The following is an 18,030-nucleotide window of genomic DNA, read 5'->3' as shown; positions in this document are numbered from 1 at the left end:
GTCATATGCTGAGTCGTTCGACATCATTTATATCTGAGAGGAAAGGAACCCCCATCACTTCCTTTAGGTAACTTTTCCTTCATCAAAGAATTCTTCTGGTTAGAAAACCCAGATCACCAACCAAATTACTCTGTGCTTTCTTTTTGTTGTTGTTGTTGTTCTATATTTTAATCATTGCCTACCTATAGTAAGCATTTCTTTCACCGGCGGTTTCTACTTTGAGGCAGAAGAACATAGTAGAAGAAATTTAGCCTATGTTGAAAGGTAGACATGGGTTCAGAGCCCAGCCTTGTTGCTTGTTCACTGCCTGATCTCAAAGTTACCTTCAAACTCTTTTAAGCCACAGTTTCACCAACTTCTACTGGAGCAAACACCTCCATTAAATAGTTGTTAGATGTATCAAAGATGGCATCTATAAAATGCCTGGCACATGATAGGCTTTCAGTAAACTCATATTCAGATCTGTTCATGTTGTATGCCCAAGAAGGTATGTCATGATACTCAAACACAGGGCAAAGAGTTTACTGGTTCCAAGAGCTGTCTTTCCTATTCTTTGTCTCCTCTGTCTTTTCACCAGAATATCTATTCTCCGTTTCTGTGATGGAGCGTCTTTCCTCCTGGAACCTAGAGCCATTCAGCCTCTCAGAGAAGAACACAGGAAACACTGCAAGGTTGTTTAAAGAAGCTAGGGACCTTAGGGCAGAAATTTAGTCTGGGAAGGAAGTTAGGAAAATAATTCCTACCTGCTAGAAGCCAAAATCAGTATGTAGAATATTTTAAGTATGAGAAGATCTGGAGGCCTGATATCCCCAGAAAAGGGTAAAACTCACCTTAGAGGAAGGCCGGAGAAGCTCATTAGCTCTGACAGCCCATATCGCCCTAAGGCTGTGGACTGAAACAGTTGTGTTTTAACCGTCCTCTTACATAGAGTGATTGAGTGGCGTAAAAGGAAGTTACTGCAAGGTATCTTTAGACAAGACGTTCTGCATTTTAAGAAAGGCTCCTTTTGAGAAAGTCTGACTTTTTCAGGGATATTTTACATCATGGTCAAGATATGTACGGGGAACATAATTTGACAGTTTATGAAAATACAATTACACGATGACCAAGTAAAGATTTATCCAAACAACGCAAGAAAATATGTTAATATTACATATCCCATATCAATTTCAATAGATATCAAAAAAACTTTCATTAAAATTTATTACTTGGTCCTTATTTTGGATACAGGGCAGTCGAAACTCCACCCTGCTCCTTGCTCCCAGGTGGCAGGCCGCTACAAACCTCAGCTTCCATCACTCTGGCCTCCCAGCAATCAGACTTCTAGTTGGGTTCACCAGGGGAAGGCAGTGGCAGAATACAGCGTGGAAGGAGAAAAAAGAGGTCAAGGTATTTATCTTCCCCTCCCCTACCTCTGCAACCGTAGCTCTTGTCAGGCAGCCCCTCTTCACGGCCACATTTTTCTGGGTTCCTTTAACAATGGGGATACCAGAGGGTAGCAGGAGAATTTGAACCCTTCTTTACCCAGCTATCCCTTTCTGGGGCTCCAGTTTTTGAGAAAGTTGTTCTGAATTTTTATTTCTTGTTTTTGTGTTTTCCTTCCTGCCTTTTGGATGTTTGTTTTTCTTCCAGGTCAGGAATGTGTGTTTGTGGAGGAGAGATTTTTCCATAATGTGACCACTACTGGGCCTGCAAGCTCGACCAGGGCCAGAATGGAGCTGCTTCCCGTAAACCCCCTCAGAGACTGTCTGATCGTAAATGGATACTGTACTTCTGACATAAATCAATACTTTTCCCCTGTGTCCCACGGTAGGCTGTTTCTTGGAACAGGCTGTTGTCCTGACCCAGTCAAGGCATTTTCTCATACCTGGGACCAGTCATGTACTACTATCCCTGTCTACTCTGCCTTGTTCTATGTAATTCTTTGGCACCTGCCAAGGGGCACTGAGAATATCCACTTTGTCTTGCAGCCACCCAAGGTGCCGCTCATACACCAGTTTTCTTTAATAAGAGTTTATTGCCAAACTGGAGTGGCCTACCTCTTTCTTCGGTCTTTCCTTGCCCTCTGTTTATGGAGGTAGATTTTCAGTCTGGGAGTTTTCCCTGGGTCTGCATGTACCAACAGTGCTATATATTCTAAGCGTTTTGATAAGTGTATAATGACATGTGTCTATCATTATAATATCACACAGATATTTTTCACTGTCCCCCAAAGCCTCTCTGCTCTGCCTATTCATGCCTCCCACTCCCACCTCTGGCAATACTGATCTTTTTACTGTCTCCATAGTTTTGCCTTTTCTAGTAGTTGGAATCAAACAGTAAGTAGCCTTTTCAGTTTGGTTTCTTTCACTTCGTAATATGTATTTCAGGTTCCTCTATGCCTTTTCATGGATGAATAGCTCATTTCTTTTTAGTGCTGAATAATATTCCATTGTCTAGATGTACCACATTCACCTACTGAAGGACATCTTGGCAACATAATTCCATGTTTTGGCAATTATGAATAAAGTTGCTATAAACATCCATATTCAGGTTTTTGTGGACATAAGTTTTCAACTCCTTTGGGTAAATACCAAGGAGTGAAATTGCTGTGTCATATGGTAGAATATGTTTAGTTTTGTAAAAAACCACCAAACTGTCTTCCAAAGTGGCTGTGCCACTGTGCATTCTCACCAGTAATGAATGGGAGTTCCTGTTGCTCCACATCCTCGCCAGCATTTGATGTTGTCGGTGTTGCAGATTCCAGCCGTTCTAATAGGTGTGTAGTGGCATCTTGATGTTTTAATTTGTGTTTTCCTGATGGCATATGATGTGGAGCATCTTTCCATATGCTTACTTATCATCTGTATATCTTCTTTAACGTGCTGTTAAGATCTTTGGCCCATTTTTCAATCAGGTTTTTTGCTTTCTTCTTGTTGAGTTTTAAGAGTTCTTTGTATATTGTTGGATAACAGTCCTTTATCACATATGTGTTTTGCAAATATTTTCTCCTAGTCTGTGGCTTGTCCTTCTCATTCTCTTGACATTTTCACAGAGCTCAAAAATATGCTTAAAATAAAAATTATTACTGTTACTAATCCCACACCCCGCTCCACTTTTTTTTTTTTTCTTTAAAAATAGCCTTAGAAAAGAACCTTTTGATAATCATTTTCTGGGCATATTACCATACCCCCTTATTTCAAGCATATATTTAAAAACATTATTTCTGAAATAGAAAAGCTATAGATTTTAAAACACATTATCAACTTATAAATTGAATTGAGACTGTTTTAGTTTAGTATACTTGTAACCACAAATGATAAAATGTATAGCTTTTTAACATTTTACGCATTTAGGCCATTCACTTAAACGTTTTACCTGACCAGGTAACACTTACACATTTATTCTTTAAACAGAAGTATACTTAGGGGGTAAAAAAAAAGAGATGTTTACACTGTGGAAATTTTATATTTTTAAAGTTTTGCTTAGAAAGTCTTCTTTTCAAATATATATATGTGTCTCCTGAAAACTAATTTTTATACCCAAGTATTTTACAATATATTTGTCCAAATTGGGGGCTCCAAGGTAAAAGCTGTGTTTTAGAGGCTACAGATCCCAATTTGGCAAATATTACACTTGTTTGTTTTTTTTACTTGATTATTTTGTCCTCAGCAGCCCTCTCCCCTACTCCTTTTTAAATCTACTCATCCAGGAACAGTGGAGTCAGAGTTAGAGCATTTGGGGCTCTAGTCTCAGATACTGCTTAAAAGCTGAACATGTATCCGATTTTTGCCCAGAAAGTCACTGATCCTCAGTCTAACAGTGGCTGCAGAGGGGACATTTCCAGGGACTGTGCCGTCCAGAATATTACCATACCACGTGATAAGACTGAGGACGTCCCCAGGACATCTGGGTACAGCCTGCATCCCAGACTACTCTCTATGGATTTATCTTGTGATCTATGACTTTCACCTCCTTGGCTACAATCTTAAAGAGAAACCAAGAAACTGGATCTCAGGCCAGCTGTTGCTCAGCTTTAACCTTGTCTAGTTACTCACTGGTCCAAACTGAAAGGAGTGAGGGGAATGCTGATAGATTTCACGGATATGACATCCCTCATCCGTACTTCTCTTAGAGACCCAGCAATTTCATGAAACAGCCTATCCAGTCCCCTCCCAGGTATTTTCTAACCAACATTGTCTCATTTTTGAAATCTTTCTAAATCCATTCTTTGTGCAGCGCCTAAGTGAGGACGTGAGGGGGTCTATGCATCCCCAATTTTGACACGTGTACACTCTCAGGTGTATTATAAGTTGGTAGAAACGGAATATGTGCACATACCTGCACTTATTTGCACACACACATATGGCAAAAATTAAATCTTGACTTACCTAGTGAGAGATACAAACAATACACTGAAGTGGTCTGGAGCAGATGCAAAATATTCAGTCCAGCATTCCACTTCTCACAAAGTTGGAAGAGGCTCACAGTGGCCATAAGACGATGTTCAAGGTAGAGTCTTAATTCTCTGCTGTTCAGTGTTCTTAAACCTAAGTCTTGTGTCACCAGTTTAAAGGAATCAATACAAATAGTCTAAACTGAATATAGGAAGAAAATGCAATCCCACACCCAGTGAAGAAAAGCACTTTGTCCTTTCCTTAGACCTGCCTTCCTCCTCAACTCCAGAGGAGCTAAAACCAGAAGGAGGACAGGTGGGAAATGTGGAGGAGCAGATTTCCTATCCTCGTGCGTAAGCACACACACACATACACGCACGCCTGAGTACACGCACATACAAGCGCCAGTGTCCTGAGCCATAGATCATGCTTTAGCCAGGGAGGGGGTGGAGGTGGGAAGGAGATGAGATGGGCTTTTGAATGGGCCCAAACTGGTCTTTTTATTCCCCAAAGACTGGAAAGGCCTGGGTTCTGCCTGACATACCATTGTAGGTTGGGAAAGGAAGACGAGGCAGTGACAGGAAAAAAATACAGCAACCTCATGTCCAAGTCCAGATGACAGAACAAAGCAGCCACCCCTTGCAGGTGCACCTTCAGGCCTGCCTCTGCAGGACAGCTCACTCATGGTGTCTTATCAGGGTATTGCCCCCAGCTTGGTGCTTCTGAACAGGAGGCTTTGGCTTTTCAGGGTTGTGCTTGTTTACCCAATAGTGTTACTGGGTAATATGCCGGGTCCATGAGGCATATGGTGGCTAGGATCAAAAAGAATTAAGAACTCTGATGTGAAAAAAAACACCTGTCTGTGAAGAGTAGTGATTTTGTGTGAAAAATGACTATGGGACAAATTCTGGCTCTGCAGTGGAAACTTGGGCAAGTTAAATAACCTGTTACAACTCAGTTTCCTCATCTGGGAAGTAAGAACAATACATATAATCCATATAATATTAACAACAGAACACTGTTACGACCGCTAAGTGAGCTGATACACCAGAAGCTCTTGGTACAGCGCCTGGTATCCGATAAGCTCTCAGCAAACCTTGGCTGTTACTCTTATTATTATAATTTTACTTTAGTTGTACTTACATTATAAACAATTCTGAAATAGGCATCCATATACATAATTCCTTGACCATAATTCTGACTATTTCTTTATGATAGGTTCCTGGAAGGATAATTACTTAGGCTCAAGCGTATGCACATATTGAGTAATCCTGTTGTTTAAAGTTATCCAGAAACGGCTATTCAACAGCTTGCTTCATTTGACTACCAGAGAATTCTGGAGCTCTGGAAATTAAATTCTTAGAGTGTAAACTATTTGGTAAATTACAAACCTAACTAAGGCTTATGTACAAATCTAGTGATCTTTAAAATATCTTTGTGATAGGTCATTAGCAAGAAAGAGAACACAAAATGGAAAGTTTCCCCGTTTATAGTAAACTCTTAAAAGTCACAATCCTGCAAGTTCAGTTTAGGAGAGTGTCCCTGGCTTCCTGTAATCCTTCACATTCATTCCTGGGCATTTGGTAACACCTGCCACTTTAAATCCCTCACTTTGCATTGCCATTGAACCTCTAGATTCCCTCCTTATCTTTGACCTTTTAATTTAAAGATGTGACTTTTAACTAACCTTTGGCCTGGGGGTCAGCAGTTAAGCTGTCCTTTCTCCCAGAACCCCTTTCATCTTTTGCCTTTTTAAGGACAAAGCCTGTTTTGCATAACTTATACATATTTTGGTCATCTCAAGCCATTATTAGGTGACGCAACCTCATAAGGCAGGTGTTGCAGGGCCCATGCTGAATATATATTATGAGAAACAAACTTTTAAGAAGAGCTTTAGACTTTGGGTTTCTCAGGAAAATTCAGCCTGTTTAAGTTTCACTTCGATGCCATCTGTTAGGGAAAGCTAGAGGAGGAATATGCTTAACAGAGCCAGTCTTGATACAGTTTTCTCAACTTGAAAGTGAGGTCACTTGCAGGGCTGTTGTATGAATTGTTAGAAACTGTCACTGTCTTCAAGGAGATCTTAGCTTGGGGTGGGGATAGGGACAGAATCTACACAGTATTTGTAACACAGGGTAGAGAAATAAGTGTCGTGAAGTACCTAGGGGATTCTAAGAAAGGAGAGATTAGATTGAGTGGTGAGAATCTAGGAGGACTTCACGTAAGAGATGATGTTGCAGATGAATCAAGTTTCCTGAAGGAGTGATATTTAAGATCGGTCATGAAAGATTCCAGTAAGTGGAATTTGGTGCCGATGGACGGGTGAGTAGAACGAGTGAGAATGGGAACATTCATGCAGGCAGATGGAATCACAAGAGTAAAGCCAGAGGTACCAAAGAGTGGGGCATGTTGGGAGACCACTCAGTGGACTGGTTTCCTTAGCATGTATAATATATTTAGGTGATTGTGGAAGGTAAGGGAAAGTGTAGAGGCGGTCAGGCTGCAGAGGGCCTGGTTTGCTGGGATATGGCATTGGTTTTCTAGGCTAAAGACAGTGGTGTGTATGTGTGTTGGGGGCGGGGTTTGCAGGGTTCAAAGCCAGACGAGTGGCTGTGAGGATGGAGAGAATGGATGGATGTGCTTCGTTAATTTATGACATTCTTTTTAAAAAGAAAAAAAGAACAGTTTCCTTTCTTTATTTATTTTCAATAAATTAATAGTGAAATAAATTAGAATCAATGGTTAAAGCTCACAAAACGACAGGTAAAATCTTTGGTTGATACCTCTAATTACATTCTACAAAGCACAATAATTCAATTTCAATAAAAAGGCAGATGAAGAAAATGACAGAATGCAATTGAAAAGAGATGAGCGTAATAATAATGTGCTTGTCCGTTTTCAATCCTAAAATACTCACTGCCTGAATCGGGCTGTGCGAGCCTGGGCTCTGGGTCGGGAGACCTGACACCGACCTGGGTTTCCACTACCTGTCCATGTGACCTCCGGAAAGTCACTTCCAAACCCTCTGGACCTATTTTTTCCTCTGTCATATGAGGAGTAGAATTAGCCAATCTAAGGATCTATATAAATAAATGAACTTGTTTATACCTGGTTTCCAGAAGTTTCCAGGGGTGTCCATAACAGACCAAACACTTGTTTTCAAGTAACAGAGTAGCACAGATGATATAATCTATCTAAACTCTTCTGTTGGGTTCAAATGATCCATAAAGAGATATACCAACAGTAGACTACATAATACGTTCAAAGCACAAATGAGTACTAGTACAATCACAAAGCCTTAAGTACAGAACATCAAGGAAGACTACAGAGTGATTTTTCAGTCAGCTTGCCGCCTGCTCCAGTCTCAGCTCCCTGGCAGTGGGCCCCTTCCTGTCCCCCCGCCCCTCAGAGTGGTATATATTCCTTTACACATGGCATTCTCTGTTCCTTGCATTCCCTGCTCACTCACCTTCCCTATATCTTAGGCTCAAGGATACCTTGCGAAGACTTTGGTCCACATGTACCCACAATTCCTTTTGACAGCCACTTTAACTTAACACAACTTGATATACCAAAATCCAAGCTTGCAACAGAAGTCATTTAAGAGGTGAATTACATAAAGTAATATTTTAAATGTTTATTCATTATCAAAGGGATTTCCTTTAAATAATTACCCCCCCCCCCCCGCCATATAGTTTAATGATAACTCAATCTCCCCACAACGTTTCGGGAGTTCTCTGTTACATTTCAGTGGAGAGGTCCTCTGTGCACACAGACATGACCCCCAACAGCAGAAAAATGCACTCATTCTGAGAAGAGCAATAAAATCCTGTATCAGGCAAAGAGGTCCTTTGTGCCTTCCTTGGCAACATGTTAAAATGAAGCTAATACACAAATACTGTGAAAAGTGTTAGTTTGACTGAGGGCCAGATGAGAGAGTAAGTAATGCTGTTCAATTGACAACTGTCATCAAAGCTTTGGTAGTTTGGGAACAAACTTAAGTCCACATAAGCTCGTGAGAATGAAATGTACATTCAGGGCAAATCCCTTGGTCTCTGGGTGTAAGTGTTTCCCTGGACTATTCTGGGTCCATTGCGGAGTTTGCTGAGTGGAGTTTAAAGAAAGGACCTAGAAGAAAATGCATGTTTTCTGATAAACACAATGTGCTACAGTAAGTGTGAATGATGTATACAGTTTAATGGCACAATGGCCTTACGATTTGGGGCGCCTCATCCTGCTTTCTTCTGATCATCAAACCAAAGAAGCTCATGTCAACCTTTCATAAATCAAATATTTTCTTTCTAGAGTAGCAGAAAATTTAAATTCCAGTGTATTGTGTATACACTGGAAATCCATTATGGCAAATTCATTGATTTCCTACCCTTGGTTCAGAAGGTTTTAAAATTAATGTATCGTCAAGAACTTTGAGGAAATAAAATGTCCCAAAGACATTCAAATGACATTTGTATCTCGGGCTCAACTATGGGATTCAGGTTTGAACACAAGCATCATCAGGGTAGCATGTGATGAAGAGTTTCTCCAGATCTACCCTGTTCCACTGACTTGTGGGTACCACCCCTCCCAGCATAAGTAAGATTGAGCAAATTACAAATTCATTAATTCATTAGAGTCTGGTATTACATTCCTATTGTCTGCTCTCAATCTTTTGTTGAAACTAAGCTCTCTGTTAAATGAGTCATTAAATGGTAACGTTTGGATTTTCATAATCATATTTGAATTTTACGGGTCTTAAATCAGCAGGAACTCAGGCTGAATTTGAAATTTTCATACCTGACATGTGAAACTGAGGGGTTAGATAACCTATTTTAGCTAACCATTTTTCACAAGAAAACTATGAACTCTGATTTATAAATTATCAAGTAATTTCCTCTTCAGATATAATCCACCATTTGGCTTTAGAGATAACATACATAGAAATGGCTCGATGCAAGTAACATCTCGTGTTTCCATAGAGGATGCAGAGTTCTTCCACATGTATCGGCTGTGTTCCTGTAATCTTCACATGTCGGGAGCATCTTTTCTCCATAGGTTTTCCCATAAGCCTCCTGGTTGGTTGCTGTAAGGGCTATCTTTACATTTCTCCACCTGAACTTATTTTGTTCACCCTTGGCCAAATATGCCTCATTTTTCAAAAAAAAACTTTAAAATATGTTCTGAGGGAAGCATCTTCTACTCATCCGACATGCATCATTAGAAAACTCCTTCCTTATAACTGAAAACACATTGAGTGAAACAATGATTTTCAAACCTGTTTTTAACCTATCATCTTTTTTTCTTCAAACAACATCTTATGGAGGTCCTGGATATATAAAATAGAGACAGCCTGCTCTGGTTGAAGCCCAGAGGGTGGTGGACTCCAAAGCCACATTCCTCGTGACCTCCTTTTGGCTCCCTGCAGCTGTCCCCGAGCCACAGCCTAATGAAGCTTAAATTCATGCCTCACAAATTATTCATCAAGTTGACTCCGCAACATGCAAAAGGTGGTTGATAGCCAGCGACTTCTGAACAAGTGCTGCCCTGGGTGACGAGAATTGGAGCCACACTAAGGAATGTGGTGGCTTGGGCCAGGGGAAGGAACCTGGTAGTCACCGAGGAGAGTCCTGTCTGGCAGGTGGGGCCCTGGGGGGAAGAGTCCCAGAATGTTTCCTGGAGCAGCCACTCCCGTTTGCTGCAGGCTTTGCTCCCCCAAGACCTTGACCAAGAAGTTGATGTACCTCATTGCCAGGCGAAGTGTTTCATTTTTGCTCAGCTTTTTGTCTGGAGGGTGAGTGGGGAGGAGCTTCCTCAGCTTGGCAAAGGCATTGTTGACAGTTTGCTGCCTCCACCGTTCCCGGGTATTTGTGAAGATCTTCCTGGTCATGTCTGAATTCCTGGGATGGGAAAGAGAAAGGCCCTAAGGGCCAACACCTTGTGAGAGGCCAGGTGGGTATCACGTGTCCTGCCCAAAATTTGACATCTCCTTGACCCAGATTTTAGGAAATTCATTTCCTCATTTTTCAGGTTTTTTGAATTTTCCTTTTGGGAAGGGAAGAAGATGAGACAGAAGAAAGGGCAAGGTAAGAACAACACCCTTTAGACCTTTTCTCCCTGGCTGTTTTGAAGCCTCCAGTTATAGGGTTATTTAATCCCAAAACTCTCATTACTTCTTTTATAACCAACTTTTCCTAATTGTTCAGACTCAGGCACAGGATAGGATTGAATACAAGTGTAGGATTGAGTAACAAAATATATATTTAGCCAATAGAGTTGAATATGGATTCTTAAGAGAAAAGCTGTGATCCTAGGTTGCATTAAGGAGACCGTATTGGGAATGAAGATGATAGCACAATGTTCCTCTTAGCTGGGAGACCTCACTTAGAGGACTGGGCCCCACGGTGGAAGAGCTACAATCCCCACACCGGACCACATTTAGAGGAGGATGAACAGCATGCTGAAGAGTCTTGAAACTACTGTATGAAGAACAGAAGTGGGGCTATTTAGCGTGACAAAAGAAGAAAGACAAGGGACAGATGGGGGTGGTAATTAGGCCTGGATACTGTGGAAGAGTGGAAGATATCCAGGTCTCCCCAAGACTCCGTTTCGATGACCTCTCCAACCCTAGGAGAGGTGATGATCCTAATATATGCTCAAATTTTATTTAACTCTTAGAGGCATGAGCCCCTTTTTTCATGTGGCTTGGATTGACATGTGTCAATGGGAACATTTTTTGATGCATCAGCAAATGAGCCAAAACACAGTACCCAACAATTTGGTGCTTTTGGCTCACTGCTGTCAGCTTGCCTCCTGCTCCAATCTCAGCTCCCTGGCAGTGGGCCCCTTCTTGTTCCCCCAAAGAGTAGTATATATTCCTTTCCACATGCCGTTCTCTGTTCCTTGAGCTCCTTGCTCACTCAACTTGCCTATTTCTTCACATTCTTTAGAAAGCAGCTCAAATGCCTCCTTTTCTGTGAAGCTGTCCAGGCATGCCAGAGGCCCCATCCCCCCACCCCCATGACCTCCCCTCACTGAACTCCTGCAGCCCTTGGTGGTAGACAGAGGCTGTTAGGATAATTAAATAAATAAGGTAATATTTTTACATCACTTATACCATTGCCAGACACATAGTAATTGCTATAAAAGCATCGATGAATCAATACAAGATAATAAGTATACTTATAAGTAAAAATAATTTTGGGGGCATAGAAAATACCTAGGGGGTGATTTCTTGTTTTTCTATAACCAAGACTGCTAAAATCTTTCGGTTCTTGGTGATTTTGTCCTTTTATTTTAACCCTTCAGTAGACGTACTCTGTGCCAGGCCCTGTGCCATGAGCTGGGTTTGTGGACATGGCTGCTTGGGGCACTTGTCCTCAAGGAGCTTCTTGGATGGTCTGGTGAAGGAGGTGGCACCAATAGAAGCACTTTAAAATCACAGCACAAAATCCCACACACTAAGGGCCAGAACAACACTTGCTGACTAGAGAAGGGTATAAAGGAATCACACCAAGACCAAAATGATCAAAAAAAAAAAAAAAAAAGACCAAAATGATCAGGTTGGTGCCGTTGAACTTGTCCTGAAAATTTCCCTTCCTTTAATTTTTATTTGGATTTTCACAAGAATATGGTGTGTGGGTAAACACCTCGCATATCTAGGTTACAGAAAGCACTGTGTAGAATGTCAGGAACTCAGTAGGGTCTCTCAAAATGCCAGCTTCCTTCTACACCTGTTGTTTGTGCTACCAGCCCACATTGCAGGAAGGAGTTGGAGGGTTAAAAATTGGCAAGTATGGTAAGAAAAGGTGGGTCCACTTTATGTGAAAAGAACCTAAAAAAATGACTTCTTCAGGCCCCAGGGAATTGTGAGAAAGCGGGTCCTTTTCTAACTTAAAACACTTGGAAAGTCTGCCTACCAGCTCTTCTCCTGTTCTGTTCCAGTGGAAGCACCCAGGTAGCACCCCAGACCACTTAAATAAAAATCTCTGAGGACATCGGTAGTTTTTAAAACTGCTTTAGGTAGATCAGCTGGGTCCTCCAGGAAGCAGATGCTGAGTTGGAGTTGGGTGCACAAGCAGTTTACTGGGGGTTAAACGCCTGTGAAAGATAAAAAGGGAAGAAAGCAGAACTGGGCAAAGAACGCCTCCAGACTGCCATGCACTTCTGACACCCATGAAACGAAAGCAGGGAAAAAGCAGGACGGGTCAGAAGGGCCTCAGCCTGCAATGCAGATCTGAAAAAGTGGCTGTCCCGCAGCAGGGAGTTCTGGGGCAAAGACTGCCTGTTAGAGGAGACCCCACTGGGCAGAAATAGCCAGATCCTGGTAGCCCCGCCATGCTCAGTCACTTGCTGGGTGCTGCCAAGGAAGTGCCATCCTGAAGGCACTGCAGCTGAGGGCTGTCGGCTGCCTGCACTCCTTGCAAATGAACTGCAACTTCTTTCTCGATGTGAGATCCAAGGAGCACGCTTCCAAGTGATCTCAGCGTGCGGCCAACATTGAGAACCGCTGCTCTACTCTCCAAATAGGAACACTGATGCCTAGCAAAACTACGTTTAATAAGGAAGCAGTATATTCACATACAAGACACCTGCCTGCTGGAGGAAGGTACAGCAGGAGTACAAAACAGACGGGAAAAGCCACCCTTTCCCTCAGAAGGTGTGTGTTCTCATCACAGCACCGAACACTAACCAGCCACAAGACACTCCATGTGGGTTCACCTGAGCCTCCGTTCCTCAGCTATCAAACGGGCCAATGATACCATTCTCTCCTCACAGGGCTGTTGTAAGGACCAAATGAAAAATGGCATAAGAAAGCATCCTGTGAACTACACGGCAAGGAAAATGAGAGCAAACAGCACCTGCTTTGGGCCAGGCACTGTTTTCATGTGTGAATTCATGCTACATAAACATGTAAGCAGCGTTGGCTGTGGTGACAGGGCTGCACACACTGCTGGGATTGGCCTAGGCAGGCAGACATGTATGTCCCAGAAGTTATCTCACTATATGGTGTGTTGGTATCTTTGTCCTTCCACAGGAACCAAATGGCAATCCCAGGTAACCGGGACAAGCCGCTCTGTTACCACCGAGCCTGGACTCTACGGGAGTCAGCCACCCATGGAGGCATCCGTGTGGCTGTTCATCCAAAGGCTCCAGAGTCAGAACCCTGGTTTGACTTTTGGCTCTACTCCTCCTAGCTGTGTGACATTGAACAATCTCTTAACCTCTCTGTGCTTCAAATGCCTCATTAGTGAAGGACGACTCAGGGTACTACCTGTGAGGACACATGAAATGATGCATGTAAAGTACCTTAGGGCAGTGTCTGGGACACAGTAACTGCTCAATAAATGTTAAATGATTACAGTTATCTCTACAAATACAACAGAGAAGTCAATGTTCATTGTAATTTTTTTTTCCCTAATGAAGCTATACTGCAGTAGAAAAGATCTGAGCTTTATTTATGTATTTGTTTCACTCTATAGGAATGTATAGGAATGTGTGTGAGTGTGTCTCTGTGTGTGTGTGTGTGTGTGTGTGTGAGTGTGTGTGTGTGTAGATATAGAGCAAAAATACCTGGAAGGATTCGGGTCAAACTGTCAATAGTGCTTCCTTGGGGGAGGACAGCAGGTTAGGGGAAGATAGATAAAGGAGACATGTATTATATTCTATATAGTTTGGTACTGTTTTACATTTTTATAATAAGAAAGTATTCATATATTATTTGCTTCATAACAGAAAAAACTCGAGAAAGTTTTGTGGGCTGTAATGTAGAAACACCTGGCTTTGAATCTCAGCTCCCAATTCCCTAGTTACATGATTCTGAGAAAATCAGTTCACTTCTTTAAGCCTCAGTTTTCTTCTCTAAAAAATGGAAATAAAGCCACCCTTCAGGTTCTTGTGAGGATTATACGAGACACTATGTAAAGTATATAAATATATCAATGAGACATTATGTGCCTGGAACACAGGCGCTCAATAAATACAAAACTTTTCTTCCCAACACAGATGAGAAGTGTCATTACTGCAGAGAATGGCATTTTTCAGTCATCTACATCTCCCGGGACATGTCCCCAGCCAGGTTCCTGTTGCCTTTCCTGCTTCTGTCTGGGTTGGAGCGTCCAGTGCTGTGCTGAGAACCCATTGGTGAGCAGAAGCATGGCAGCCCAAGTTCACTGTCTGGCTTCAGGCTCCCTCCACCAGCCACGTAGTCCCACTTCCTCTCCCTGCGGAGAAACTCCCCGTTGGAGCCATGGTCCAGTTACAGTCATGTGCCCTCTAAGCTTCGGTACCCACACTTACTGACACGACGTGCCAATGCCTGTGCTGGGTGCTGGCTACTGAGGGGCCGCTGCCTGCGTGACATGGGGAGGGTAGCACAGGGGCTAACCCAGGCATTCTGGGGAGCTTCCAGGCTGGCCACGCATCTTTCCAAACTGAAGGGGTGAACCAGGCGATTCCCAAGGCCTCTTTCTGGTCTGAAATGGTACGACACCCTGCTTATTACTACTTACCTGACCTAAGCCATTTCTAAATAACCCAGTCTTTGGTTCTCCAATGAAAATATGAGTGTTGTCAGAACTGTGTCCAACTATACCTAAAATATGAAAGTTTGAACCTAAACCAGGAAGATTTATAAGATAGAAAGAAAACTCAAATTTTACTCACAGCGAGGTTGGCTGCTTTGCAGCCACGACTGTGAGAGCAAAGTTACTTTCAAGCTTCTCTTGTTCAAAAGAGGGGTTAGCTCATTCACCAAGTCAATTCCAGTCTCACGGGGGTCTTTTTCAAGCTGGGAAGAAAAAGATTAGGCAGGATAAACTAACTGGTGTTCTCTTCTAAGAGGGCTCGATCCTATTGTGCTAGAAGCAGAGGAAACCGAGAGATGAGAGGACAGCTTCTGAAATGAGGCCCACCGTCCTAAGAGGTGCTTAATTATTACCTGTTGATTTATCCTCAAGTGTGTTACTCCCCTTCTCCCTAGGGGGAGGTAGAATTCAGTGATTTAACAAGCTGGAAAAATTCAAGTAGAGGTCAGTGGAAAATTACTAAAATCCTTATTAAGTCAAAGGAAAATTGCACTTGGTGTTTTTTCAGTTGCAAGGAGTGATTGCTGCTAAGCTTGATTTTTAAATAATTTAAGAGCTTAAATAATAGGCCAGATGCCAGAGAATCAGAAAACATCTGATAGATGTCAAAATAGGGGTGAAGCATTTTGTCCCAAGTTACACAGAGAATCAGTGGCACAGCCTGCATCCCAAGCCTGGGTATTTATGCATCCATATCGTCCCTGATCCTGCTGTGACAGGGTCCATAACCTTTTTTGTGTGTGTGCCATGGACCTTTTTGGCAGTCTGGGGAAGCCTACAGATGGATTCCATCTCAGAACAGTGATTTTTAAATACATATAGTAAAAAGTCTTTGGTTCCCTTCACAAAATAATGCTTTCAAATGCATGAATTAAAATGCATAGATACATAAAATAACCAATTATACTTAATAGTTATTAAAATACTTTTAAAATGCAACACATGTGCTTTGTACTACATGTGCTTTGTAATACGTGTCTTTTTTAACACATTAAATAGATTTATTACCATAATTTCTACAGAGTGATATGTAAATGATTTTTTCAAAAGATGTGCAACATCTGTAATGTGAAATGAAAGTATGATTTCTATTGGTGACAAAGTCACCAATGTTGCTAAAACGACTGCTGTTTACTACCCACATTCACAAGTAAAGGAAATGCTAAATTTAGATTAAAAGTTTCTGAAAATAAAGATGGAAGTTTTCCTCATCCAAATACATAGAACCCCTGAATTCTATGTAGACACCCCTGGCTGGGTGGGCGTCATGGACCCTGGATCTAAACGCCTGGACAAGAGGAAGGTCATGGCAAATACAACAGGAATCTAGGTGTATCATCACCACTGAAGGTAACAGGTTACCAGAGAACGGAATGACAATTACACCCCCAGAGATGGTGACTAATACCCCAGGTAGGTGCTGCTGCCTTTTTGTTCTGGTGCTTCCTGGTGACAGAGCCCAGGTCAGCTTGAAAGAATGCAGGACAGGCACATGGCCATACTCCTGCGGCTCTTTTATCATAAAACTTTAAATTTCTCTTCCTGATGTGTGGTCTTGTAAATTGTCTCTTCTTTTATGTGTCTCTTGAAAGTGAGTGAAACCACTCTGGAGAAAGAGGGAGATGAAGGGAGGTTTCTTTCCTTAGTTGGGTTAGGGGATGGTGCCTAACCTCAGATACCAGGCACAGCTTTGCCTTTTGAAATGTCTGTACAAGTAACACATGCTCATTTAAGGAAAGAAAACAAAATAATCAAGCAGGACGCAAGTGCATAAAGTAAAAAATAAAAGGCTCCCTATCTATCTGTCTACCTAGTCAGGCTCACTCCCCAGCAGTAGCCAGTCTGGGATAGATATGCTTTACATAAAATATGAATCAGAATACATGCTATTATGCACGCTTTTTTTCTCACCAGACGACTGCATGCTGAGGTTCTAAGTGAGTACATGTGCTGTGAATACCAGCCTTTGGGTGGGCACTGGGAGAGACCCATGGTCCAAGGTGCGCTCAACGCCGGAGCCTCGCTGCCCACCCCCCCAACCCGCTGCCCTCGCCAGCGTCACTTTCCGGCTTTTCCTTTTTATAGCCTTTGCTGCCCCTGCCCGCAGTGCCTTGCCTTCTGAATAAGGAGTTCGGGCATCCCGGAAAGCATCTCGTGCTAAAGTTTCGCACCTGTCAGGTGTCCAGGAATTGCTCACCGGGACCCAGGAGCCCTCTAAATGGCTCTTCGAGGTGCTGTGCGGTGTCCCCGGCATCGTGTATCAAAGCGGGGCGGCCCTGCCAAACACGCGCTAGGGGACCGGCAACCTCCCGGAGCTGCGCCACCTCCCCTGCCCGCAGAAAGCCCCCAGGTCTTCTCACCTATCGGATAGGCTTGGTGGCTGCTACCACGTCGCCTTGACACTCCCGCCAGTGAGTCTTGGCCTCGGGGGGCTGTGTAGGAGATCCGCTGGCCCAGGAGCCTTGGCCCCGCGGTACCCACTTTCCCCCGGAGTCGACGCACCTCCTCGCCAAGAGCCGGGAGCCCCCGCCGCCGAAGTTGTCGCCGGCCGTGCGCGCCCTCGCCTGGACACCTCCTCCGCCACCGCCTTTATAGGACACCGCCCTTTGTTAGCAATGCCCTCCCGGCCCTCCTCGCTCGGCACTCCCGCAGGTCCCGCCCCATTCCCCATTCCCCGTGCCCCCACTTCCCGGTACCAGCCCTCCTTGTGCCCTAGCAAGGGACAGAGGGGGAAGGAGAAGCCCGCTTTGTGTATGGCTTGGGCACGGGAGGGGTCCTGCCACGCATCCCGAAGGCCCTGCAGCGTGCAGCTCAGAAAGTAAGTGTCCCGCTGTTAATTCATCAGACGGCAATGATTTAAGCCCCAGCAAGTCTACTATTAGTAGTAGGAGAACCACTTGCTTCAGAATCCAAGGTGAGGGGAGGCAGATCTCAAAACCCACAACCCAGACCCACCAGACCAGGTTTTCTGGGGGCGGGATCTGAAATCTGCGTTTTCACTCATGGACCGAAAGAGATCAAGATGCACATCGAAGTTTGTACATCACTGCAGTGGGCAGATCACGGAATATGTATCT

The 18,030-nt window shown here is 43.2% G+C and overlaps 1 protein-coding gene across 5 annotated transcripts; it reads right to left on the bottom strand.

The window, feature by feature from the left end:
• Positions 1–7,121: 7,121 nt before the first annotated feature.
• TAL2 (TAL bHLH transcription factor 2) lies at positions 7,122–17,470 on the bottom strand. Of its 5 annotated transcripts, none has more exons than XM_033122194.1 (4): positions 17,314–17,470; positions 15,033–15,156; positions 12,287–12,467; positions 7,122–10,290 (listed from the first exon to the last, which is right to left on the bottom strand). In XM_033122194.1, exon 4 carries the CDS (start codon positions 10,255–10,257, stop codon positions 9,940–9,942), a length of 318 nt encoding a protein of 105 aa, XP_032978085.1. In that variant the 5' UTR covers positions 10,258–10,290; positions 12,287–12,467; positions 15,033–15,156; positions 17,314–17,470; the 3' UTR covers positions 7,122–9,939. The 5 variants fall into 5 exon arrangements, with proteins under 5 accessions (XP_032978085.1, XP_032978086.1, XP_032978087.1 ...); XM_033122195.1 differs by having other exon boundaries at positions 7,122–10,267; XM_033122196.1 differs by lacking the exon at positions 12,287–12,467.
• Between the last annotated feature and the right edge of the window lie 560 nt (positions 17,471–18,030).

Source organism: Rhinolophus ferrumequinum, chromosome 12 (assembly GCF_004115265.2).
Source record: "Rhinolophus ferrumequinum isolate MPI-CBG mRhiFer1 chromosome 12, mRhiFer1_v1.p, whole genome shotgun sequence".
Classification (NCBI taxonomy): domain Eukaryota; kingdom Metazoa; phylum Chordata; class Mammalia; order Chiroptera; family Rhinolophidae; genus Rhinolophus; species Rhinolophus ferrumequinum.
Note: the sequence above shows the minus strand (reverse complement) of the source record. Positions and strands in the feature narration are given on the sequence as shown.

Coding starts and splice junctions, on each gene's coding strand:
- TAL2 (XM_033122194.1), bottom strand. CDS start 10,257: ATGACCAGGAAGATCTTCACAAATACCCGGGAACGGTGGAGGCAGCAA.